Source organism: Myxine glutinosa, chromosome 2 (genome assembly GCF_964187855.1).
Source record: "Myxine glutinosa chromosome 2, kmMyxGlut1.1, whole genome shotgun sequence".
Lineage (NCBI taxonomy): Eukaryota > Metazoa > Chordata > Myxini > Myxiniformes > Myxinidae > Myxine > Myxine glutinosa.
The window spans coordinates 95,209,955-95,235,992 of NC_136262.1; the positions used below are offsets into that span (position 1 = coordinate 95,209,955).

The window sequence follows — 26,038 nt, forward strand, 5'->3', positions numbered from 1 at the left end:
ATCATGTCCATGGATTTGGGATTTTCAGTACTTCATAGTATCCATTCCTGATTCGTTATTTCAAATGTTCATCTTCAGCATGAAAAAGAGTACAGATGAAAAAGAAATTCCCTTATATGTTGAGGGAAACATTATTTTGTTGTTGTTTAACATATGTACACAACTGTGTATTTGCACTTTGATGATGTCATATGAAGTCCCATTAATCATGGTAGAAAGAAGAATACATTAACATCACATCAATAAAAAATGGAAATACAAAGCATATGCCTTGCAAAATCAATAACTCTTCTTTCATTTTCAAATTTTCAGCGATGGAAGAATGGTGGCTGTGAAGTGGATAAAGCAACGGAACTTTACTCTAACAAAAACTATTCGTGAAGAAGTTAAACAAGTCAGGTATCCACAACATCCAACCTATTTTTAAACACCTGGATAGGTGCATTGTTATTCTGGAGTTTACCAGCATGCATAGCAGATTTTGTATTTCTCAAATACCTTGTCCATTTATTCTGTTTCTGCTGATGGAGTTTTTGGCTCTCGCCCCTCTAACAAGTTCGGAGAAAAGGGAATTTAATATGAGCTCCGACCGATTGACCGATCCACATCCATGGCCAATCATCTGTCCATGTACTTTTGTGTATGCTATATTTCAAAAAAACATCGAACATTTAGCTTTCATATTGCAGATATCTATTCCTCATGATATTATCTCAGCCTGATTAGATCGCAGCAGTGATTGGCTAAATTATGTTGCCATGGCAATCATCTCAGTAATTTGGCTTGTGTACGCTATATTTAAAAAACCGTTCAAGATTTAGCTTTGATATTACACAGATCTATAACTCATACCACCCAAAAGGAGGGGGAGCTAGGGTATCAGCACCTCTTTGTTATTATTAAATTCATCCTGAAAACTGGCACTCGTGGCATTGGAAATGACATTCTGGTCTTATTTATATCATATTTGCTCCACAATATAATATTGCTGTGGTTATGGGAAAAGGACCCCGGGGAACTGCATCCAACACATAAGAAACCCTTTGACATTTCATTAGTAAGTGTGCTTAGTTATGTCCCATCCATCCCTTCGTAACAGGGGATGTGGAAGATGTGTTGTGTGGGTTTAGCAGACTCTTTCTCTTTTGTGATTTCCATCTTTCCATCCTTCAAATGCACTTTCAATCCATCTTTCCACCCATTTATTCCTCCATCCCATTTCCTCACCCTTTCACTCCCGAACCTCTATTCCCCGTGCTTCCCTAAAAGCCTTCACCATTTACCTCTCAAACCACATACTGGTTAATGAGCCTTACTTCATTGAAATCCATTCCCATCCCTTCCATCCTCAAACCTATTTGAATTCCCCCCTTTTCATCCTTCCTTCCCCAGCACTTATGCCACGGCACAAATTGGGCACGCAACGCTACAAGCCACACAGCACACATATTACAACCATATTACAAGTCAATCCCAGCGCTGAAAAGAACTGTCACTACAGCGCCGCTGTGGTTATTCCTTCGAGAAGCTCTCCACTGCAGGGCCAGCGCAATCAATTGTTCAAGAAGCTCTCCATTGCAGGGTGAGCACAATAGATTCTTCAAGAAGATCTCTGCTGCAACGCCTCTGCACTTTACCCATTGGAAAGCTGGTGAGCACGAGCCAATTAGGAGGCTCCTTGCGGGGTCAGAAGGCATGGGGTAGGTAACCCTTGCTCCCTGGAGCCATCCCTCGCACGGGGTTAGAGAGTGCTTGCACAAACTTTGCTCCTTCGAGGCCACGCCTGGCCTGGGAGAGATAAAAGGTGAGTGACCAGAGCTGTTCAGGCCTGCTGATGTATACACTGGGAACCCATTCATGAAGTAAGCTGCCGACCTGTTCATGCCAAGAGAGTGCCTGCCAAGACGAGCTGCACTGGGGCGAGATGAGCATGGGGCGAGGCACGAGAACGGACGATGCAACAAGGTCCTTGGTGTTTAGGAGTATCTCCATACTGACTTACACACTCTTTACTTTCTTTCTCTAATAACCCCTAATTCGTCGACATCAGATGCACAGAGTTATCAACAATTCAAAAGAGCTATCAACAATTGACCTCCATCCCAGCTGGGCCACGGCACTGACATGCACCTCACACCTTTTCTTCTAAGCTTACACCACCTACGCTGCACCTCTCCTTACATGTAGCTACCATACACCACCACATTCCTTTCCCTCCACTTTGGGATCAACACATGCCCATCTGCTTGCATAGGGTGAGCAAGAGGCCACACATAAACCTCATACTGCTTCTATATTCTTGCTCTTCCCCTCTACTTTTCCAGGATTATTGTGGTACGCCTGTCTTGTGTCCAAGTGTAAGTAAAATTAGATAATAGGCTTGTATGTGCAAGGGGATAATTACTTTATTTATGACACTGCATTGTTTCTGTCCATACTTGATTATTGCCTTTCTGTAAATACGTGCTTAGTTTGGTAAACTGCTTCAAACCTGCTCTTGGCTCTTTTCCTTCATTAATTCGGCATAGCATGCACTTAATAAATAGAGGAAAGTTGTGCTCCATTAATTTGCTCCATAAGGTAGTTTTGCTCCCACCAATGGTTTTGCTCGGCATGTACGTAATAAGTAGACTGTCTGTGAAGTTAAGAGCCTGGTTCTCCAGTTGGAATAATTTAATCACACAATCAGGTAACGTGATGCTGGGTATGAGGACCCTGCTAGATTTAATTACCTCAACCAGAATCCACGGTTGTTTAGCAACCCATTGGGCCATGGAGTTATCCATTGCTTGTGGTTTCAGTGTGTCAGGTCTAGTGGTGGGTCCGGGCAACCACCTCGTGAACCTCACACAGCACTCACACCAGGAAACCCGTAACAATATTATTCACGTCTCCTTGTGGGTACCTCTTTGGACGTTCTTCACCGTAAATTGTTTCAGTGTAGCGATCATGAGAAAACTCAACAGCACAAATAAACTCCATGAAATACAACATTACAGAAGTAATTATCAAGTTAATGAGTCTTTATTTGAGTTATTTTACAATCCTATAATTCCCATTATATTTGACTCGCGATTGCTAATGCAAGACAATGCCTCAAGGCATCGATAACTTGCTCATAAAAGCTGGTCTTTTTTGCTATTCAGTCAGCAGCATTTTCACAGCACCGCCTTTTCCGAAAAAAAAACTAGAACGGCACTCTTCGACGTCACGGCGTCAATTGATATGCCTCCGCCCACATTATTATATCATTATAATACTTGTATAAAGTTTGATTTAAATCCATTTAGCTGTGTCCAAGTTAGCACATTTTTACCTGGCATGACCTCTGACCTTTGACCTATTGACCCCAAAATTTAATCAGTTCATGTTTACATTATTAAACACTAGGGCATGCCCGTACGTGGGTGCCCGTTCCTTGCCAAAAAAAAAAAAAAACGCTACCCGTACGCTCTACCCCGCCCGTACGCCCGTACGCCCGTAAACAAAAAAAACAACGCTCTTCGCTTCCGCCCTTCGCTCTGGGAGAAATAATGCGCATAAGAAATCGAGAAATTATTATTTTCTCCGGAAGAAATCGAATTACGAACCGTAATGGCGCACGCGCTCGGCTCGGCTCGCAACAACGCGTTCTGTGATTGGCTGCCGGAAGTGAAGTCTTCACTGTCCGGAAGGTCGCAAATCGCAGTTACGATGAATCGCAAATTAGTTTTATTTAGTTTTAAAACATAGTTTAACGGCAACATAGTTTTCCAACGTGAAATAAATGAATACGCTCTCAAATGTGCCGTCCGAGGCAGAGTCTGTTCGCCACGTTCGGCACACGTGATAGCTCGCTGCTCTCTGATTGGTTGAATCGTTTTTTGGACATAGCTCGGTAACTACTTGTCCGATTAATATGAAACCTTGAAAAGGCACATCCTCGGGTCCCCAGCAATATACCTGGCAAGTTTAAAGTATATCGGACCCGTGGTTGTCGAGAAACAGCGGTCACAGACATACATACATACATACATACATACATACATACATACATACATACATACATACACACAGAGATTACTGGAATTATAGATAGATACCTGTACCAAGTTTGAATTAGATCACTTCAGCCGTTCTAAAGTTATAGACCTATTACAGACTTTGACCTTTGACCTCTTGACCCTAAAATGTAATCGGTTCATCTTTACATCATTCTACATAAGTGTACCAAATTTGGTCAGAATCCCAACACTGGTTCACAAGTTATCACGGTCACAGTATTTTTTACCGAAGAAGGCCTCTGACCTTTGGCCTTTGACCTCGTGACCCCAAAATCCAATCAGTTAATCTTTACCTCATTATATATACCTGCACCAAGTTTGACTAAGATCCCTTTAGCCATTCTCAAGTTATCGCGGTAACGAAAACCTATCTCGGACGGACGGACAGCCGGACGGACAACCTGAAAACATAATGCCTCCGTCGACTACGTCGGCGAAGACATAAAAAAAACATTTTGGAGCCAATCCCAAATTTCCCTAAAGGCATTAAGAGCCAACCACAATGTGTGGACTGGCATAACATGTATACCAGACCAGGTAGGGCAGGCAGATTACTGATTACTCCCTCCCTGAAGATCATTGATGAACCAACTGCGTTTTTACCAACAATCCAATAGCAACATGGTAATGTTACTGAGACTAGTTTGGTTTTCAAAACCTAAGAATTCAAATTCTTAATAAATACTGTGTCATCCACCAAATTTGTACTTACAACCTCTGGGATGGTAGTCCAATGTCCTCACCACTAAAATCACCACCATACACACGATGCAAAATGGGTAAAATGAACCATCATTGTACACATAATGACCTCTGGGTGTGTGCAGGGAGATGGAACACCCTAACCTGTGCCGGTTCATCGGTGGGGTGGTGGAGTCACCACACGTAGCAGTATTGAGTGAGTTTTGCCCGAAGGGGAGTCTTCATGATGTACTACTCAATGAAGACATCCCCCTTAACTGGGGCTTCAGGTTCGATGAAAATCATAAGTGCGAATCTTTCATTCTCTCTCGATATATTAATTCACTCTGCAGCATAAAAAATGATCAAGTTTGCATCAAAGGTTCTGTTTTTTTCAACTTCACACAAGATTTTCCTTTGCGACGGACGTGGCACGTGGAATGGCATTTCTTCATCATCATCACCTCACTCACGGGCGCCTCAAGTCCACTAACTGCGTCATTGATGACCGCTGGGCTTGTAAAGTCACAGGTATCGTTGAAGTGTCAAAAATACTGAAATATGTTGTTTTTCTGGGCTTGGAAGAAATAATGAGATCAAACAAATTCAAGAAGTTGGTTCCACAGGTGTAAAGAGGAACAAATGAGTATATATACCCACCCTTCTTCCTTCCCCTTTTGTCCCTCTCCTCCATGACACCTATCCATTCCCACTCTGCACCCAAACTTTCCTGACCCTTAGTTTCTCAAATTTATTCATTTAATCTATCCTCCCCACTTGCATAAGTTACTGTATATGTAAATGGTTACTTACGAGAATACCGTAGAGGAAATAACATAAATGCTGGTGTTGGCTTAAAGATTAATGTGGTTGGCTTATGGCTGAAGATCTTAGGGTCTTGAGTTCAAGCCCCTGTCGTGCCGTTAAATAACACCAGATGGGTTGACTCTCATCTGCCTGTCATCCTTCCGAGGATGGCAAAATGAGTACCAGCTTACTGGAAATAGGGGCACTGCATTAGCAGCACGGCTACACTTCCAGGAAAAAGTGATGCAACCAACAGTCACATTGCATACGAAACAATAATAACAAGAAAAACCAATCAGAGATTGCAGACCCTTGCCAGGATGTGTTTTCAGTGGTTTTTAAGGCTTTTGTGTTAAAACAAATATGGCGGCCGAACCACGTGACCGATGACGTCATCATTTTTTCTCTCCACCAATTTATCCCTAAATTATCACCAATTTATCCCTAGAATGTATCCTCATTAACATGGAGGCACCTATGACATCATCATTAACAGATGTTATTCCACATAGAGAGTTCTTTACAACGAGCCATGTCTCAATTTTTTTCTATTCAGTGCTTTCGGAGATATAGAGGTGCAAAGGTTTTCGTTTTTTCCAAGATGGTGGCCGAACCACGGGACCTATGACGTCATAATTATTATTAAAAATTCTACAGGTGGAGTTGCCCCTATGGTGAAAATTTCCTGTCAATCGGACCAACGGTTGCATAGAAAATCATATTTATTCTGTGCGGACTAACAAACAGACAAACAAACAGACAGACAAACAAACAAACAAGAAGACGTCATGATACTTGCAAAATCAGCCCCCCAACCCCAAGAAAAAAAATTCTATTGATACAGCAAATTGTTCATTTCATCAAGATTAAAATTGACAATCTTGATCAAAGCTCGGGTCAACAGGAAGAAAAGTGACGATTTTTCAGATGAAAAATGATGATTTTGTAAGGTTTACCTTGAGTTGACCTTTGACCTCAAAAATATTTCGTTTCCTTATTTAGTGACTCAATGTTCAAATGCTGTTCAATTTTCAAGTCAATCGGATGAAAATTGAGGATTTTAAAAACTTGGCCTATGTTGACCTTTTGGCCTATGTTGACCTCAAAAATAGTTGGTGGTTGAATTCAGTGACCATATATGTAAATCCTCTTAGAATTTCAAGTCAATCAAATTAAAATTGGTGATTTTAGAAATTCGGCCTCTGTTGACCTTTTGGCCTATGTTCACCAAACATATAATTTGTGATTGAATTCAGTGACCAGATATGCAAGTCATCTTCAAATTTCAAGTCAATCGGATGAAAATTGAGGATTTTAGAAATTTGGCCTATGTTGACCTTTTGGCCTATGTTGACCTTTTGGCCTATGTTGACCTTTTGGCCTATGTTGACCTCAAAAATACTTGGTGGTTGAATTCAGTGACCAGATATGCAAGTTCTCTTCAAATTTCAAGTCAATCGGATGAAAATTGAGGATTTTAGAAATTTGGCCTATGTTGACCTTTTGGCCTATGTTGACCTCCAATATACTTGGTGGTTAAATTCAGTGACCAGATATGCAAGTCCTCTGCAAATTTCAAGTCAATCGGATGAAAATTGAGGATTTTAGAAATTTGGCAAAGTTGGTGACCTTTAGCCTATGTTGACCTTTTGACCCTTTGACCCCAAAAACAATAGGCTTCTCAATTGGGACGACCTATACAACTTGGTGAAGTTTCGTGACGATCGGTTTAGAATTGTGACCTGTAGGCCGGTGACAAACAAACAGACAAACAGACAGACAGACAGAACCACAAACGCAACCGACCAATACTTGAAAAATCTTCGATTTTGCAAGTAACAAACGGACTCAAATGCAATATCCTCTCCTCTGCCGAAGGTAACAAGTGGTGTATAGATGGCTGAGAACACAGGTGAAGGTGAGAGGAGAGTCTTGATTTTGGCATTCACCACAAGAGGGTTGCTGGCAGATCTTGTGCGACCTGTAGGAATATTTGGGGGACAGAGCAGGGGGAGCTAGACCAGAGAGGAGTCGGTAGAAGACAGAAAGACCACCTACCTGCCTGCGGTGAGTGAGTAAAAGGCCCTCAGAATCAGCTTCATCATGGGAGATTCCAATGATTCTGAACGCTTTGGTGTCAACGGCGTGAAGCCGAGCTAGGTGTGAGGCAGGTGCACAAGCCCAGAGGGGAGAGCAGTATTCCATTGAGCTGTGGATGAAAGCTTTGTTGAAGTGGTGAGATGTATGTGGTGAGAAGCTCAGTAGGTCCAAGGAAGGACTTCGCACAACGGAGGATGCCCAGTCGGCGACTGGCTTTGGAGGCCAGCTTGGAAATGTGGTTTTCCCAGAAAAGATCATGGCAGATAGTGAGACCCAAAAGCTTGAGTGACAGAACTTCTCCAAGAGGATTGTTGAGTAGATGGGAGGGTTTTCCAGACGGTCTTTTCGGAGAGACAGAGACAGAGTGAGAGTGAGAATTGTCAGGATTCAAAGACATTTTTATTTTCTTCATTTTTGAACATTTCATTTCATATCAGGAAATTCTCATTTTTATCTAATATGTGAAATTTTATTGCAATTGAAAAGCATCAGGTGTGAGACTATGTGGTAGTGATTCTTTAACTCCTACTTTCCCCTCTACTCATCCGATACCTCACGTTAATAGACTATGGCCTGAAGACGTACAAGAAGCAGGATATGGTCGAGTATGTGAGTACTTATCAGCGGCAGCTGGAGAAGATTTACCTGCCCCCTGAAATGCTCATGACTGAACATGCTGTGGAGGTGCCAGCCACAGATGTGTACAGGTAGGTGCACTAAGTTACCGGAATATACTGTTGTGGTGGGAAAACTCGAAACTCACTCAAGTTAGACCAGTCACAAGGTTGGTTGAATCATTCATTTAACATTTATTTAACATTTGCAAATGGAGATGATACACACTACTCGAACCATGAACCACACTAAAATTCATGTCTTCAAACAGTTTCTTATATAGTTAAAACAAAATGGGGAAGTAACTTTTAGCAGGTAGAATCATACCGAGCTGACATTTAAAAACAGCTTTTAAGGTTGCGGCTTTTGTTCACTGGACAAGACACCAGGTGTTCTGGTCAGCTAGGAACTTTAACTTCTGCTTTTCCCTTTATGCATTTATGCAAACTAGGTTTTAACTTCTTTTTTTTTTCTTTTTTTTTAAACTAGGTTTTTAACAATTTTTCATGGGTACCAAATTATTCATTAGGATGATTAGGATTCATTAGGACTGGACAAGACACCAGGTGTTCTGGTCAGCTAGGAACTTTAACTTCTGCTTTTCCCTTTATGCATTTATGCAAACTCGGTTTTAACTTCTTTTTTTCTCTCTCTTTTTTTAAACCAGGTTTTTAACAATTTTTCATGGATACCAAATTATTCATTAGGATCAACTGAATGAAAAATCAAATGTTGCCAGAAAAATAGCTCATTATAGCACTTCATCAAATTTATCCGTTTCCATAGCAAACTATTTAGTCTAGTAGGAAGACTAGGTCCCCCTGCACCCCCCGGAGATATACTTCTAATCAGTGTTTCTAGATTGGAAAAAATGTGTAGAAAATGACTAGCTATGGCCCCAAGCTGAAAAAATGTCCCACATACCATTTTTATGCAAATTACTGCTGCAAATTTTATGCAAAATTATGCAAATTTTATGCAAATTTTTGATGAGGAGTAGAGTTGGGGGGTCTTTGAGGGCTTCATCGAGGTGCTCTCGGTTGCAAGACTGGGTCATTCTGAGAAGCACAGCAGGGTCAGAGATCATGATGTTCTCCTCCTCAGTGAATCTCTCCATCAACAGCCTCTCCATTGCCTCACACACTGTTTTGAGGCAAAAGAGGGACTTTGCGTAGGCCTTTCCACTGAGAACACCTTTGAGAGATCCACTTGTTACTAGTTGTGCCTCAAAGAGAATCTCTGCATATCCAGAACCACGCATCTTGTGTCCAGTGAGCATCCCGATGTAGTTCATGGATGTGTGGAAGGGTCCAATCGTTACTACATGACTAGCAAATTCATTTGGCCAGCGCCAGATGATGGGAAGGGCTTTCATGCAGACACCCAGATCAAATGTATTCAGGACCCATCTCTGACCCACCTCAGCAGTTGCTGCCTCGGAACGCTTCAGTAGCTCACGAACAACTGCGTTGTCTGTGATCGGTTGGTGGATAGGCGTGCAGTAGTCGACTGTTGATTTGCTGGGTGGGGGAGAACCAGTTGCAGAGGTGAAACCCCCTAGCCCAGGCACAGGCTGCAGGCCATTGCCATGCCATGCAGGCACCAGGCACAGACCGATCACAGACAACGCAGTTGTTCGTGAGCTACTGAAGCGTTCCGAGGCAGCAACTGCTGAGGTGGGTCAGAGATGGGTCCTGAATACATTTGATCTGGGTGTCTGCATGAAAGCCCTTCCCATCATCTGGCGCTGGCCAAATGAATTTGCTAGTCATGTAGTAACGATTGGACCCTTCCACACATCCATGAACTACATCGGGATGCTCACTGGACACAAGATGCGTGGTTCTGGATATGCAGAGATTCTCTTTGAGGCACAACTAGTAACAAGTGGATCTCTCAAAGGTGTTCTCAGTGGAAAGGCCTACGCAAAGTCCCTCTTTTGCCTCAAAACAGTGTGTGAGGCAATGGAGAGGCTGTTGATGGAGAGATTCACTGAGGAGGAGAACATCATGATCTCTGACCCTGCTGTGCTTCTCAGAATGACCCAGTCTTGCAACCGAGAGCACCTCGATGAAGCCCTCAAAGACCCCTCAACTCTACTCCTCATCAAAAATTTGCATAAAATTTGCATAATTTTGCATAAAATTTGCAGCAGTAATTTGCATAAAAATGGTATGTGGGACATTTTTTCAGCTTGGGGCCATAGCTAGTCATTTTCTACACATTTTTTCCAATCTAGAAACACTGATTAGAAGTATATCTCCGGGGGGTGCAGGGGGACCTAGTCTTCCTACTAGACTAATTGAACATTGACCCACAGCATCTAGAGTAGTAAACCGAGCACATCTAACTAAATATTTAAGATATAATTGCAAAACTTGTACCATAATAGAGGCCATGCATTTTCCCTTCATCGTATACACGGGATAAAACAAATTGACACGACTAGGAATTTCAGAAATGAAGTCGGAGATTGAAAGAGGTGGATTTGGGCTGTATTAACGGGAGTAGAAAAGATCAAGGTTTTGGGTGGTGGTGAACATCTATTACCTGTTAAATACCTGGAGGGAGGAGAGGGGTTGCTTCAACTTCTTTTTCTAATCTCTTTTATTTTAATGACCTAACCAAAGCTCTTTTCTTTCTCATTATCACCATTTATTGTTCCGAAAAGTCATTCTTCTGGAATTTTTGTTGACTTGAATTTCTTCCTTGGTTCTGGTGTTACTTGATTCTGACTAAAATCTAGGACTGCCTTATTTTCTGTCATTGATCATCGTTTTCTGTTCATTTTGGCAACTTGAGGAGTTTGGCCCAATCTTCTTTTGGATCATTCAGAAGGTGTAAATATAGTAATCCAGGTAAGCAGCTTTACCTATATGCCACATAACCTGATGCCAGAAACCTGTTTTTCACATTGTGATCCTGGTAACCAATTGCAAGCATATTCCTTGTTGACCCGGATGGTGACAGATCCGATGTAGAGGGTTTTCCCCTTTTTTGTTTTTTACCGTCATAGGTATGTTATGGAACTGCTTTTCATCTGACCTCTACCCACTCAGCTTCTACATAAGCTCCTACCAAGGAGCTGTCAAGGCCATTACTGTTATTATTGTAATTACTAGGGCATGCCCGTACTATATCTATATCTAAAATTATATCCCCCCCTCTATTTACATGAAATGGTTTGGTCCATGAAATGTTTTGGTCCATTCGCAACGCCAAAGCGAACGGCGAACGCTTTACATGAAATGGTTTGGTGCATGAAATGTTTTGGTCCATTCGCAACGCCAAAGCGAACGGCGAACGGCTTGCGAGTACAGTGACAATCCCCCCGGGGTTTTTATTAGTTTTAAAACATAGTTTAACGCCAACATAGCGCCAACATAGTTTGCAAACGTGAAATAAATGAATACGCTCTCAAATGTGCCATCCGAGGCAGAGTGTGTCCGCCACGTTCGGCACACGCGATAGCTCGCTGCTCTCTGATTGGTTGAATCGTTTTTTGGACATAGCTCGGTAAGTAATTGTCCGATTAATATGAAACCTTGAAAAGGCATGGTCAGTCATACACCGCCCGAAATAACAGACGGGAAAATGCCGAGATATATATATTTTGTTTAAATCGCGGCATGGTCAGTCATACACCGCCCGAAATAACAGATGGGAAAATGCCGAGATATATTAAAAATTCGTCCATTTGATGACAATCGTCACGATGAAATATTTAATTTATACGTCGTCACCAGCAATATACCTGGCAAGTTTAAAGTATATCGGACCCGTGGTTGTCGAGAAACAGCGGTCACAGACAAACAAACAAACGTACAAACGTACAAACAAACAAACACACAGAGATTACTGGAATTATAGATAGATACCTTTTTAATTGACATATGTGGGGAAATTATACGCCCAGACCAGGAATTGAACCCAGGTGCTCTGGAAAACCATACCAGTGCTCTGCCAACTGAGCTACCTGGGTGATCCTAACTGAGCATGCAATTTTCCCACACATATGATTGCCACTCTCTTTCTGCCAATGCTTCAGGGGCACTCGCTGCCAACCATAGGAGGACCAACGGACTGAACATAAGAGGGTCTTCCTCCAATGGGGAGACAAATCCATGTCCTCTATTATAAACACCACTGGGGGCATGGAAACACAATTAAATAAATGAACAGTTTCCCACATATGTCAATTAATTAGTTATAATCCTGTTCATTTATTGAATTGAATTATACCTTTATATCAGGTGTACGTTTTGCTAAGCACGCTATCAAATTTCCAATGTGATGTACTGCTGTTTCATTTCACTTCCCCAGTTATGGAGTCATCCTCGTGGAAATTGCAACAAGAATGGATGCCATACCGGTACAATTTATTGGTTACAATTTATTGTTTTCATGGGAATTGTCATTCCATGCAGTTGGAAAAAGTGAAGTTAATCAGGGAGATTGATATGTGTCAATGGAAGATCGTTGGGCCATTTAAAAAGTGTGTAGAGATTATAGTCAGAAACAGAGATGGTGAAATTGCTACATTAATCCACTGGTTTTTAAAAATCTAACTTTCTTTGTACAATGAGCTTCTTTGCCCTTCGGACAAACATCTGCAAATTGGTTTGTCACAAATAATCTGCTGTACTTATTCAAGTCAAGTGGAAAATCACATTCCTCAAAGATAGTGACAATATTTTTTGTGTGTTGGCTGCAGATAGGTTTAGACATTGGGCGAACAGATGTCTGCTGGAGACCACCTCTTCCTGATCTTTGTGCTGAAAAGGCAGAAAATGACTGTCCAAACCTTGGAGAATATATTGAGGTGAGGAATTTTTATTTATTTTTAGCCGCGTCGCAGACGCTGCTCATAGAGTGCCCTCTGCTGTTGTTCTTGTTCTTGTTCTTCTTGTTCTTGTTGTTCTTGCAGGGAAGACAAAACCTCAAAGCTCCACCCATTCTGGGAACCATAGCTCCACCCATTGTGGGAGAGGCTTCATATAAACAAATATCCACCATTTTATTAACTCGCATAGCTTTGAGGCCTGTTTTGTAGGCCCGTGGTGTCTTCCTCTCTCACACAGTTATATTTCAAATCAAATTAGATATATCATTTCATTTTTCACAGTCTCTAACATAGTTTTAGACTCGGTTGAAAAAAAACGGGAAGAAAATCTGATGAAAGTTGCCCTTTATAGAACGAAATGAATTCTCAAAGGCCTGTAACTTCAAGTCCATTGAGATTTTTTTTTTTTAAATTGCGGCATGGTCAGTCATACACCGCCCGAAATAACAGACGGGAAAATGCCGAGATATATATATTTTGTTTAAATCGCGGCATGGTCAGTCATACACCGCCCGAAATAACAGATGGGAAAATGCCGAGATATATTAAAAATTCGTCCATTTGATGACAATCGTCACGATGAAATATTTAATTTATACGTCGTCACAATAATGTGGAGAGAGGAGCAATAGCTTCGTTCACATGTCGCCACATATGGGAAATTGCCGAGATTTTTTTTTTTTAAATCGCGGCATGGTCAGTCATACACCGCCTGAAATAACAGACGGGAAAATGCCGAGATATATAAAAAAATTCGTCTATTTGATGACAATCGTCACGATGAAATATTTAATTTATACGTCGTCACAATAATGTGGAGAGAGGAGCATAGCTTCGTTCACGTGTCGCCACACACGGGAAATTGCCGAGATATATATTTTTTAAATCGCGGCATGGTCAGTCATACACCGCCTGAAATAACAGACGGGAAAATGCCGAGATATATTAAAAATTCGTCGCCACACACGGGAAATTGCCGAGATATATTTTCACTTTGCACAAAAATAACATCAAGTAATCGAATCAATAGGAATGTCCTGTGCCTATAACATCGACGTTATAGGCACAGCTGCATTTAGGCATTGTGTAACATCGACGCGGCTTTTGTTTTAATTAAAACTTTTTGTACTTGTTTGTATACAAGGTCGAGGCTCGTGTAAGAGCTAACATTGATCACAAAAAAGACAACCTGACACATAAAACATATGATAAAGGGAGTGGGAGAACAAGATGGAGAGCAGGAACATCGGGAGATCTGTGGGAGGGAGAGGGCTTGGGGGAAGGAGGCATAGGAAGGGGAAATTGAAGCTGTGGAAGAGGAGTCATTAATCTACCAATTGAAGCTGTGGAAACAGTGTGCAGGACACCACTCATCTGAGATGGTAAGAACGGTGAGGCCAGAAAACAACAATTGTACTAGGGGACGAAACAGGGACATCAGGAGATCTGTGGAAGGAACGTGGCTAAGGGGGGTTTAGGGCTTCATTTGGGGCTTCACTTCATTTGGGGATTTGTTTTCTATTTTTTTGGGGGATCATGTTACTTGTTACCTGCTTTGTTAGGTAAAACGCACCTAACTATCCCACTCTCCTGCATTTCCTTTTCACCGATGCAGCTGATCCGTAAGTGCTGGGCCTCATACCCAGTGCATCGACCCAGCTTCGAACAGGTGAAGAAACTTCTATACAATATAAACCCCAACAAGAAGAGCCCGGTGGACATGATGATGAACCTGGTAAGAGGGAAACTCGACTGCCAGAAAATAATGGAAAATAGGGTTAAGGTTAGAGTTGGGTTTAGTGCTCCGTGATCGTTAGTATTTGGGTTAAGATTGGAGTTGGGTTTAGTGCTCCGTGATCGTTAGTATTTGGGTTAAGGTTAGAGTTGGGTTTAGTGCTCCGTGATCGTCAGTATTTGGGTTAAGGTTAGAGTTGGATTTAGTGCTCCGTGATCGTCAGTATTTGGGTTAAGGTTGGAGTTGGGTTTAATGCTCCGTGATCGTTAGTATTTGGGTTAAGGTTGAAGTTGGGTTTAGTGCTCCGTGATCGTCAGTATTTGGGTTAAGGTTAGAGTTGGATTTAGTGCTCCGTGATCGTCAGTATTTGGGTTAAGGTTAGAGTTGGATTTAGTGCTCCGTGATCGTCAGTATTTGGGTTAAGGTTAGAGTTGGATTTAGTGCTCCGTGATCGTCAGTATTTGGGTTAAGGTTAGAGTTGGATTTAGTGCTCCGTGATCGTCAGTATTTGGGTTAAGGTTAGAGTTGGGTTTAGTGCTCCGTGATCGTCAGTATTTGGGTTAAGGTTAGAGTTGGATTTAGTGCTCCGTGATCGTCAGTATTTGGGTTAAGGTTAGAGTTGGGTTTAGTGTTCCATGATCGTTAGTATTTGGGTTAAGGTCAGAGATATAATTTGTGTTAAGTTAGGATTCAGGTTAATGTTAGAATAATTGGAGTTAGGATTCAGGTTGAGGTTAGAATTGGAGTTAACATTGAGGTTAAGGTTAGAATTGGAGTTAGCGTTGAGGTTAGAATTGGAGTTAGGATTCAGGTTAAGGTTAGAATTGGAGTTAGGATTCAGGTTAAGGTTAGAATTGGAGTTAGCATTGAGGTTAAGGTTAGAATTGGAGTTAGGATTGAGGTTAAGGTTAGAATTGGAGTTAGGATTCAGGTTAAGGTTAGCTCTTTCACGAGCCTCGATCTTGTATACAAAAAAAAAAAAAAAAAAAAAAAAAAAATTGGAGTTAGCATTCAGGTTAAGGTTAGAATTGGAGTTAGCATTCAGGTTAAGGTTAGAATTGGAGTTAGCATTCAGGTTAAGGTTAGAATTGAAGTTAGTATTCAGGTTAAGGTTAGAATTTGGAGTTAGCATTCAGGTTAAGGTTAGAATTGGACTTAGGATTCAGGTTAAGGTTAGAATTGGAGTTAGGATTCTGGTTATGGTTAAAATTTGGGTTGGTTTTACATTTGGTACTTAGGTTGTTACAGTTAGCATTAGGGTTAGTGCTTAGATTTGAGTTATATCACCAAAATAGTGTTACCGAGCATGTCGCATGTAATTTATTTTTTCAGTTTTAGAAAATCAATTGTTATATTCTTTATGTAATGTGTTGGTTCACAAGTACTGAAGTTATAATCAACATGCAATTGTCATTTTTCTGCATTTTTCTGCGGTGATGAAGTGTCACACATTAAGTTGCGCCACAACAAATTGGTCATTAATCCTGATGACTCCATCTTTGTTCTTTGTTTATTGGGATTCCTTCTGATGACTCCAATGTAGTATTTGCTCTTTCATTTGATTAACTCCTGGTGTTGTCGGTCATCACATTCAATGTTGTTCTTAGGTTTTCTTCTTGGCATATGTCGTTAAAGATTTGATTCAAAAGTGATGCCAAAACGTTGTGATGTCTCGTTCTGTGGAAACAACTACATATCTTGCAATAACGCACACCAATTTCCCCTGGACGTGAATTTGAAAAGGTAACGGGGCTTGTCAGAGGAGGTCCGCCTTTATCTTTTTATTACCGTAAATCGCCTCTCTTGTGGTAAAACAGCATTATACCTGTCATAAAACACAATCAAACCGAGGTTACTTTTAACCCACACGAGAGCTGCTTACATACTTTCTGGACAGCATTGTTCTTCCAATAGTGTTCAAGCTAAAGATCATTTTAAAGCACAGCTCTGGAACCCAGCATCCCTGCCCAATGCAGGTCCTTATGAGGAAAAACAACAGTATTACACACATCAAGTCGGTATCCCAAAGTTTGCGACTTTTGACAACCAGTACCCCAGGTATTTATCGCTAAAAAGCTTATGTATTTACAACTTCAACTTCAACTAAGATGAATCCTCCCCTGCTCACCTCAGCTTACATTTTGACAGTTACAATTGCTAATTATTTCTAATCACTGGAAAAAATAAACAGCAATGAAAGTAGGAATTAATTTTTCATTTAAAAAAAATATCCATGTGGAAGTCTGCTCCATGATGCTGCATTAAACGGGGCAAATCTGATTTCCACCAGACTGCTACCATAACTTATGCAAGTGTTAATATCCTGATGACTTGTCATCATAATTTCTGTTGTTATAGATGGAGAAATACAGCAAACACCTTGAAGCTGTAGTTGCAGAAAGAACCCAAGATTTGGTTTTTGAAAAACAGAAAACAGACCAGCTTCTGTACAGTAAGAGGAATTTTTATTGATATTTTGTATTATCCTGTCCTCCGCACCACGTCAGATAGGGTTTTGCAATCACTTCTGTGTGTCTGTCCGGGCCGTAAGTTATTTTTACCATTTGAGCTTTTGTCATAAAATTTCAACAAAGCTTTGCTACGGGAATATGGAGAAAACAAATCAATAATTTGGTCAAAAGGTTAAAGGTCAGCGTCACATAAAGTCGTCAATTTTCATGCAATTGACCTGAAATTTTAAGAATTTACATATTGGGCCACTGAGTTGGTTCATCAATCAAAAGTTAGAAGCCAATTAATAACTATAAGCCGTTTGGTTTGTTTTTAGAATGAGAGGTCAAAGGTCAAGGTTGCATAAAATCATTAATTTTCATCTGATTGACCTGAAATTTCAATCATTTATAAGTTGGGTCACTGATTTGGTTCATCAATCAAAAGTTAGAAGCTGATTGTTTTTTTAAAGATCAAGGTCAAAGATCAAGGTTGTTAAAAATTGTCAATTTTCATCCGAGTGACTTGAATTTTGAGCAGAGTTTGCATATTGTGTCACTGAAGCATATTTATTTTGAGGTCAAAAGGTCAATATCACCTAAAATCGTCATTTAAAAAAATTATTTTTAGCTGTTTTTGTCTTGTTTTGCATACTGAAAAACTGGAACGGCACTCAGTAGAGACCATACCTCCGCCTGGTTGGCCATATCACTCAATGATGAAGAATCACTTAAAAATTCTACTAGCTGGATCCGGATCCAGATCTTCACCAAAATTGAATCAATTCTTCCTTATCACACACACAACCTGTCCACCAAGTTTCGTCCAAATCCATCGATAACTTTTTGAGATATTCTGCTATGTATCGTTTTGGCTCTATCTCCCAATGGTGGAGAATCACTTAAAAATTAAATAATTCTCTTATCCAAATCCATATTCAGATCTTCACCAAAATCGAATGGAATCGTCCTTGTTAGACACCCAACATCTCCACCAAGTTTCGTCCAAATCTGTCCACAACTTTTTGAGATATCCTGCTAGGCATCGTTTTTGGCCCAATCTCCAAATGGTGAAGAATCACTTAAAAAATTGTAGTAGCCAGATCCGAATCCGGATCCTCACCAAAATCGAATCATTTCGTCCTTGTCACATACGATACATCTTTGACAAATTTCGTCCGAATCCATCGACAACTTTTTGAGATATTTTGTTCACAGAGAAACGGACAGACATGTCTTTGTAAAAACAGGTGTGAAAACATAACCTCCATCCACCTTTGGTGGCGGAGGTAACAAGAAGTCTTTCAAAGCGGATGTGGACTTGCTTTGCATTTTCATATGCTTTCTAGTTTTATCTCATATTGACCTCAGTCTTATGTAGGAGCTCGTATGCATAAATCACATGCGGATGAAGCACATCAAGATATATAATTGTACCTTTCCATGAATTACAAGGATATTATCAGCCAATGGTCAAATTAACACAGTACTGTATATGGGTTTTGCTTGAGCAATGGAACTGTGGTGCTGTAGTTTGCGTATTTCATTGACTGCAAGGGATAAAACAGTGCCCAATAACCCTCAACATGACATAACAAAATGTCCTCAGTCCCAAAAGCTTCCAAATTGCTGATTAATGGGAGAGGTCAGGATAAGATGAGTCCAGTGGGTGCTAAGAATCTCTGGGCTTGGATCGCATTCCATTGGACATTGGAGTAGGAAGATCGAATATTTTAAACTCTTTATTATTACTAGGGCATGCCCGTACTATATATATATCTAAAATTATATCCCCCCCCTCTATTTACATGAAATGGTTTGGTCCAAAGCGAACGGCTTGCGAGTACGGTGACAATCCCCCCCCTCTATTTACATGAAATGGTTTGGTCCAAAGCGAACGGCTTGCGAGTACGGTGACAATCCCCCCCCTCTATTTACATGAAATGGTTTGGTCCAAAGCGAACGGCTTGCGGAGTTTGGTAAAGAAATCGCCATAGCGTGCACAAACGCGCAGGAAAGCGAAAGAATCGCAAATTAGTTTTAATTAGTTTTAAAACATAGTTTAACGCCAACATAGTTTGCCAACGTGAAATAAATGAATACGCTCTCAAATGTGCCGTCCGAGGCAGAGTCTGTTCGGCACGTTCGGCACACGTGATAGCTCGCTGCTCTCTGATTGGTTGAATCGTTTTTTGGACATAGCTCGGTAACTACTTGTCCGATTAATATGAAACCTTGAAAAGGCACATCCTCGGGTCCCCAGCAATATACCTGGCAAGTTTAAAGTATATCGGACCCGTGGTTGTCGAGAAACAGCGGTCACAGACATACATACATACATACATACATACATACACACAGAGATTACTGGAATTATAGATAGATTGGTAGAGGGAGGATGTAAGAGGTATCATGCTTCAGGCTTGGTTCAAATTCCCATGGGTTAAGATTAATTTTAAAATCATCCAGGTTTACCTGTTGTGTATATGTTGGGGGTGGTGCATTCATGAGCAAGGTGTTTTACTTCAGAGGAAATTCAAGAACATGTGCGCTTCCACTTATGGATGTTACAGTCACAAAACCAAAATGAATGACCCTTGTGGTTGAATGTTTTATGCTTCCGACAACAAACTCGTTGGATTTTTCTACACTCCCAACACACCCCAACTCCTTTTCCTGCCAGACTCTCCCTTGCCTTACTATGGTGCGCCTGTGTGTTTCTATATACCTGTTCCACTCCTCCCCTCCATCAGTCTCTTCACCTGCATTCACTGTAGCTCTTTGCATTCATTCTGCGTAGCTCCTTCATGAGCCTCGACATCTGTACAAAAAAATGACCAAATATATGGATGCACTCCACAACTCTGGCATCACTTTATAGAGCTATTGTGAGTATGTGCTGGTTTTGTGTCCCTCCTCTGATTTCCTCTTTAGTTTAGTATTTGTCATTTGTATTTTCTACTTATTCCTGCATTAGCCTGCACTACCTAAAGGGCCTCAATGGGCCTTGATTACCAGAAATCCTTATCATTAGTAATTGCATTAAAGTAAATTGTGCAGCGAATAAATCACCACAGAGGCAAAAACCCAACAGCATCAGCCAATGTCACTACATTACATAAACAAGAAAAAGAGCAATCAGAGATTGCTGACCCTCACCAGGATGTATTTTCATTGGTTTTAAGGCTTTTGTGTTAAAACAAATATGGCGGCCGAACCACGTGAGCGATGACGTCATCATTATTTTTTTTCTCCACTAATTTCTTCCTAGATTATGCTCAAGAAATTTCATCTTGATCGGATGACGTTTTGTACTTGTCAAATTATGACGTCATAATGGAGGCACCTATGACATCATCATTAACATATTTTATTCCCCATGGAGAGTTCTTTACAATGAGCCATGTCTCAATTTTTTTTATTCTGCGCTTTCGGAGATATAGAGGTGCAAATGTTTTCGGTTTTTCCAAGATGGCGGCCGAGCCACGTGACCTATGACATCATAATTATCATGAAAAAATTCTACAGGTGGAGTTGCACCTATGGTGAAACTTTCCTGTCAATCGGACCAACGGTTGCAGAGAATCATATTTATTCTGTGCGGACAAAGAAACAGACAAACAGACAAACAAACAGACAAACAAACAGACAAACAAACAGACAAACAAACCGACTCAAATGCAATACCCTCTCCTCAGGCGAGGGTAACAAAGTGAAATAACGGATTATTACTATGGACCAATTAGCTTGCGTGCATCAACAAAGTCATGAGGTCCATTATCGCAGTTAATATGAAATCCTTTTTTCCAACAGCCTCATCTCAGATCAATCAATTCAGATTCAGACCATGTCACTCAACCTTGGACATGCTGCTTCTTCTCGCCCAACAATGGATGGAGGCGGTCATTGTCAGACATGAGATCAAGGCCGTCTCTATCATATATATCACGAGACATGAGATCAAGATACGAGGTATATGTCGTGCTTTCGATACAGTCTGGCATCCTGCCCTGGTCTCCAACCCCTCTGTCTGTGGCATCCAAGGGCAACTCCACACATGGCTTCCTGACTTCCTCTACTCTCGTAGCCAAGGTGTGGCTCTCAACGGAATCCTTTCATCTCCTCTCTCTGTCTAAGCCAGGGCAGCGTTCTGGGCCTAGTCCTACCCCTGAACTTAATAAATGATCTCTCTGACTCTCTGGAAATCCCTTTTAGATATTTGCTGATGACTCCACCCTCTGCCGTGACATCACTCATCCTTTTCAGATAGGCAGGCTGCATCCTCTTCCTTCTCTTCAAACCTTGATGAAATCACCAGCTGGTCAAACACTTGGAATATGTCTTTCAATCCTGCTAAATCTCACACTCTTACACTATCTTGATGGGCTGAATGGTCTCTTTCTGTGTTGAAGTTCCTAGGAAGGGAAACCATCTATTGTACATCGTGAACCCTGGTGTCTGTCTGTGCTTTCTCTTTATTATTTTGCAAGATGCAAGTTGTGCAAGATGTCTGTGCGTTCTTGTTTTGTGTTTTCGAAAAGCTCAACATTCACTTTTTGAAATGACGGGAGAACAGGCATGAATAACGTTGATGTCAAATTTTCATTTTGCAATCATGATATTTTGCCCTCTTATTACACAAATTCAACTTCCACCGCCAGATGTTGCACCACCATTTCACGGTGCGGGGGGGGGGGGGGGGGGGGAGTATAAGTAGCTCAGAGCTTTGTCTCTAGGTGAAAACAAGAGTGCAACTCAATTAATCTTTTTTAAGTCCATAAAGTTAATTTCATTGATAGATCAACTTAAGCTTTTCCCCGCAAATTGAAACCGGTACTTTTCCTCATGAACAAATATTTTTTGTTGTGGATTTGATCGTAATGTTGTCACATAATGCACACCTGTTGTTCTTCCTGAGGCATGCTACCCAAACAAATTGCAGACGACCTGAGACAAGGCAAAACAACAAAAGCTCAAAGCTACAGCAGCACAACCATTTTCTTTAGGTATGTAACTCCAAAAGCATTTCCTCAAGTAAAATAATCATATTGTAGCAACAACTGTCTGTAATTCTATGACTTTACCTCTCTTTCAGTGACATTGTGGGTTTCACACAGCTGTCCAGTTCCAGTACTCCCTACGAAGTGGTGACATTTTTGAACAAGCTCTACACAATCTTTGACAATATCATTGATAACTACGATGTCTATAAGGTTGAAACCATTGGTGATGCATGTAAGTTGACAAAGGGATCGACATTACTCTGTGTTGTACAAAAAAATACTCAGCTATAAAGGGGCCGTCACCCAACATTCGCTTGTATGACAGACATATGGTTGGAGTTGCTGTAGAAACAGATCCAGCATGCACAATTTTTAGTTCACCTGGAACGAAGTTCAGGGGATCTTATGCAATGGCGCGTCATCCGTCCATCAGTCCGTCCGTCAGTCTGTCCGTCCGTCAGTCCGTAAACACCTGCAACTTCTTCTGATCCGAAACCGCTGAAGGGTTTGTGACCAAATTTGGCACAAATTATATTTGTTGTGTTGTGACTAAAGTTTGTTCATGGCATTAAAAAAAAAATCGGGGTCTACGGGGTTTTACCAGGGGTCAAAGTGGGTCCAGGTTTGACCCCCCAAAATAGTAATTTGCTTTTTTCTCTGAAACTACACACACGATTTCGATTAAACTTGACCACAACCTTCATCACCCGTGATGTACCAAAGTTTGTTCAATGCATTAAAAACATCTGCCCCTTTGTGGTTCTATGGGAGGGGGGGGGGGGGATTTCCCCCCAAAATAGGTATTTCCTTTCTGCCGTATTACTATGGAGAACATCATGACTTTGAATTGTCTAGTCCCATGGTTCTTAACCTGGGTTTGACCGAACCCCAGGGATTCAGTTAGCCAGTCTCAGGGGTTCGGCGGAGGTCCTCCGAAATGCATTGCAATTTGTTTTTTTGTTTTTTTTTTGTTTTGTATCAATTTTGAATCTATGTGTAATTACGCTTATTATTAATATTATTATTATTTTGCTATGTATGTTATGAACGAATGGAAATGTTATTTGTAATTGTATTCCCATTCCATTCATGGTTTCTCTGGTCTGTGTTTAAGATAAGTTGTTTCACACTGACTGTAGTAAGTTGAATCAATGAGCAACTTGCTAATTATTCTGTTGATGATGCTTACTTGCTTACTTACTTGCTGGATTTTGGACTTTGCAGGTGTTCGGAAATTCCAGTGAATAGCCTCGATTAGCTTGCCGTGTGCCGTGCGTCATTGGTCGCGCCTTACTTTGGAGTTACTGATTAATTGAAAAGTAAGTTGGAAATGTTTGTGGATATGCAGGACGGGTTCAGAGTTATATTAAAGTCAAAAGTGGATGGTGATTATAAAATATGATTGAATTACTCAGAAAATTAGGTGGAGGTGATATAACTCCTTTGGTCGCAATTCAAAACTAACAATTCGCAGTTTTCTATGTAATATTATAATGGGGTTTGAGGTGACATAGAGTTGAGTAGATAATAAATCCCGTCATCGTAACTATAAGTTATGTTTTCTTCGTTAAAATTTCTCAGTTTTCAGAGGGGTACTCAGAGGGGTATAACCACAGTCGCCACAAGGTAATTATATTAACAAGAAATGATACAAACCCGACTCCTATCATCCACGGATATTTCTCGTGTTCCTATATTTCCATGAGTCCGATTTTCATTCAGGAACACAACAATTATGGTTCACCATCTTGAAACTGCCACTCTTTTGTCTAACACTTACAATGGCAAGTTAAAAGTGTCCGTCGAGCACAACGGAGTCACTATAAACATGCACCCAGCACGTGCATAAGATCCCTCATTACGAATTTGTACGTCATTTTGAAAGTTGTCATGTTATCGGCCTTCTTTGGCTACAATAAATTCAAGCCTGATCATTAAGTCTCCTTTTCTACTTTACCTAGACATGGTGGTGTCTGGAGTTCCCAAGGAAAATGGTCACCGACATGCCAGTGAAATTGCAGACATGGCTCTAGACCTCATCGCAGTGACACAATCCTTCGTGATTCCACACAAGCCACAGACAATGCTTCAAATTCGTGTTGGAATTCACTCAGGTATGCACAGAGATTGTTATCCAATGGTTTCCTTTTGTCCATTAATGCATTCGGTCGATATCTACCTGTAAAATCTAAAACATCTTTTATTTAAGGTTCTGTTGTGGCTGGTGTTGTTGGAACCAAGATGCCCAGGTACTGCTTGTTTGGAGATGCGGTGAACACAGCATCACGCATGGAGTCCACAAGTGAAGGTAAGGATTTAGCCGTTGGATCAATAAGGGGTGATGTGGGTCATTTTCAGTGTAAGGACAACAGGTTAGTTTGGTGGCAGCGTGATTTCCAGCGAATTTGCCGACTACTCGGCTTGATTCCCGACAGAGTCCAAGTTTCTGATGCTCTATCCCCATCACTGTTCCCATCTGCAATTATATTGACATTAGGGTGAGTTTCTGCTAAGTCTTTCATAACAGTAATACTATTGTAAGATGTTAGTTGTTGGTGTTGTTGTACAGTTCCAGACAGTTCTCTTGAACAAGCCGACTCTCGGCACTGAGACAGCCGACTGATCTCCCAGGAGCGACCCAGAGATCGCCCACATCTAGGATGGTGTACCCCTGCCTTCATGAGGCCATGGCCACGACAGAGTTAGAGAAAGAGACAGAAAGAGAGGGAGAGAGAGAGAGGGGGAGGGAGAGAGAGAGAGAGAGGGGGGAGAGGGACAGAGAAAGGGAGAGAGGGGGAGGGAGAGAGAGAGGGGAGAGGGAGAGAAAGAGGGAGACAGAGACAAGAGGGAAAGGGCCGGTCCATGGGGACCGATCCACACTGTGACCGTGATCGCGCTGCCCTGATGAATCCGAGCAGCCGGGAAGAATGGGGAACATAAAGTCGGGGGGTACAACCACCAGGAAGAGGCGTCCACGATATAAGTGTAAGATGTTAGTTGTTGTTGTTGTTGTTGTTGTCCAGCCCCGGACAGTTGTCTTGAACAAGCCCGCGGCATGGAGACAGCCGACTGATCTCCCAGGAGCGACCCAGAGATCCCCCACATCGAGGATGGTGTACCCCTGCCTTCATGAGGCCATGGCCACGACAGAGTTAGAGAGAGAGAGAAAGAAAGAGATAAGAGGGAAAGGATTGGTCCATCGGGACCGATCGGCACTGTGACCGTGATCGACTGCACTGCCCTGATGAATCCGGGCAGCAGGGAAGAATGGGGAGGATTTTGGGCCCCCGACTCATGTCGGGGGGTACAACCACCATAAAGAGGCATCTCCGATAGTTGTGCAAGATGTTAATTGCATCGCTAAGTGAAGAGAATGATAAAATAACTAAGCCAAAGATGCTGTGGCGGTTTTCCATGCCAATCTACAAAAAATGCCTGCTGCATGTAAGTTACCTTACATCGTATTTACAACTACACTGAGATGAACGACGATGATCAAAATATTTCTATTATAACAATGGTTATTCTACATGTGTTTTGTGTATTTCACAAGCTTAGAAACGTTATTGGATTCTCATTTTGTCCAGGACTCCGAATACAGTGCAGTCCAAGCACAAGTGCGATCTTGAAGGACCTCGGAGGGTACCAGCTTACGTGCCGTGGCTCCATTGTGGTGAAGGTGAGGAAGGCTGGCGGTTTTGTGGCTCTTTTTGAATTTGTATTGCAGGTGACAATGACTCGTCGGAATTTAATAAGTGAAA

General features: G+C 41.4%; 1 protein-coding gene across 1 annotated transcript in view; it reads left to right on the forward strand.

Annotated features, from left to right (window-relative positions):
* The first annotated feature begins 314 nt into the window (after positions 1 to 314).
* Positions 315 to 26,038, forward strand: part of LOC137422708 (atrial natriuretic peptide receptor 1) — a 30,024-nt gene continuing 4,300 nt past the window's right edge. Inside the window, exons 1-13 of the mRNA XM_078771246.1 lie at positions 315 to 399; positions 4,871 to 5,014; positions 5,134 to 5,255; positions 8,197 to 8,338; positions 12,570 to 12,618; positions 12,961 to 13,068; positions 14,705 to 14,824; positions 17,183 to 17,276; positions 22,193 to 22,280; positions 22,370 to 22,509; positions 24,239 to 24,391; positions 24,487 to 24,585; positions 25,865 to 25,956. Of these exons, the coding sequence (XP_078627372.1) occupies positions 323 to 399; positions 4,871 to 5,014; positions 5,134 to 5,255; positions 8,197 to 8,338; positions 12,570 to 12,618; positions 12,961 to 13,068; positions 14,705 to 14,824; positions 17,183 to 17,276; positions 22,193 to 22,280; positions 22,370 to 22,509; positions 24,239 to 24,391; positions 24,487 to 24,585; positions 25,865 to 25,956 (1,428 nt within the window). The 5' untranslated portion in view covers positions 315 to 322. The remainder of the gene's footprint in view (positions 400 to 4,870; positions 5,015 to 5,133; positions 5,256 to 8,196; positions 8,339 to 12,569; positions 12,619 to 12,960; positions 13,069 to 14,704; positions 14,825 to 17,182; positions 17,277 to 22,192; positions 22,281 to 22,369; positions 22,510 to 24,238; positions 24,392 to 24,486; positions 24,586 to 25,864; positions 25,957 to 26,038) is intronic.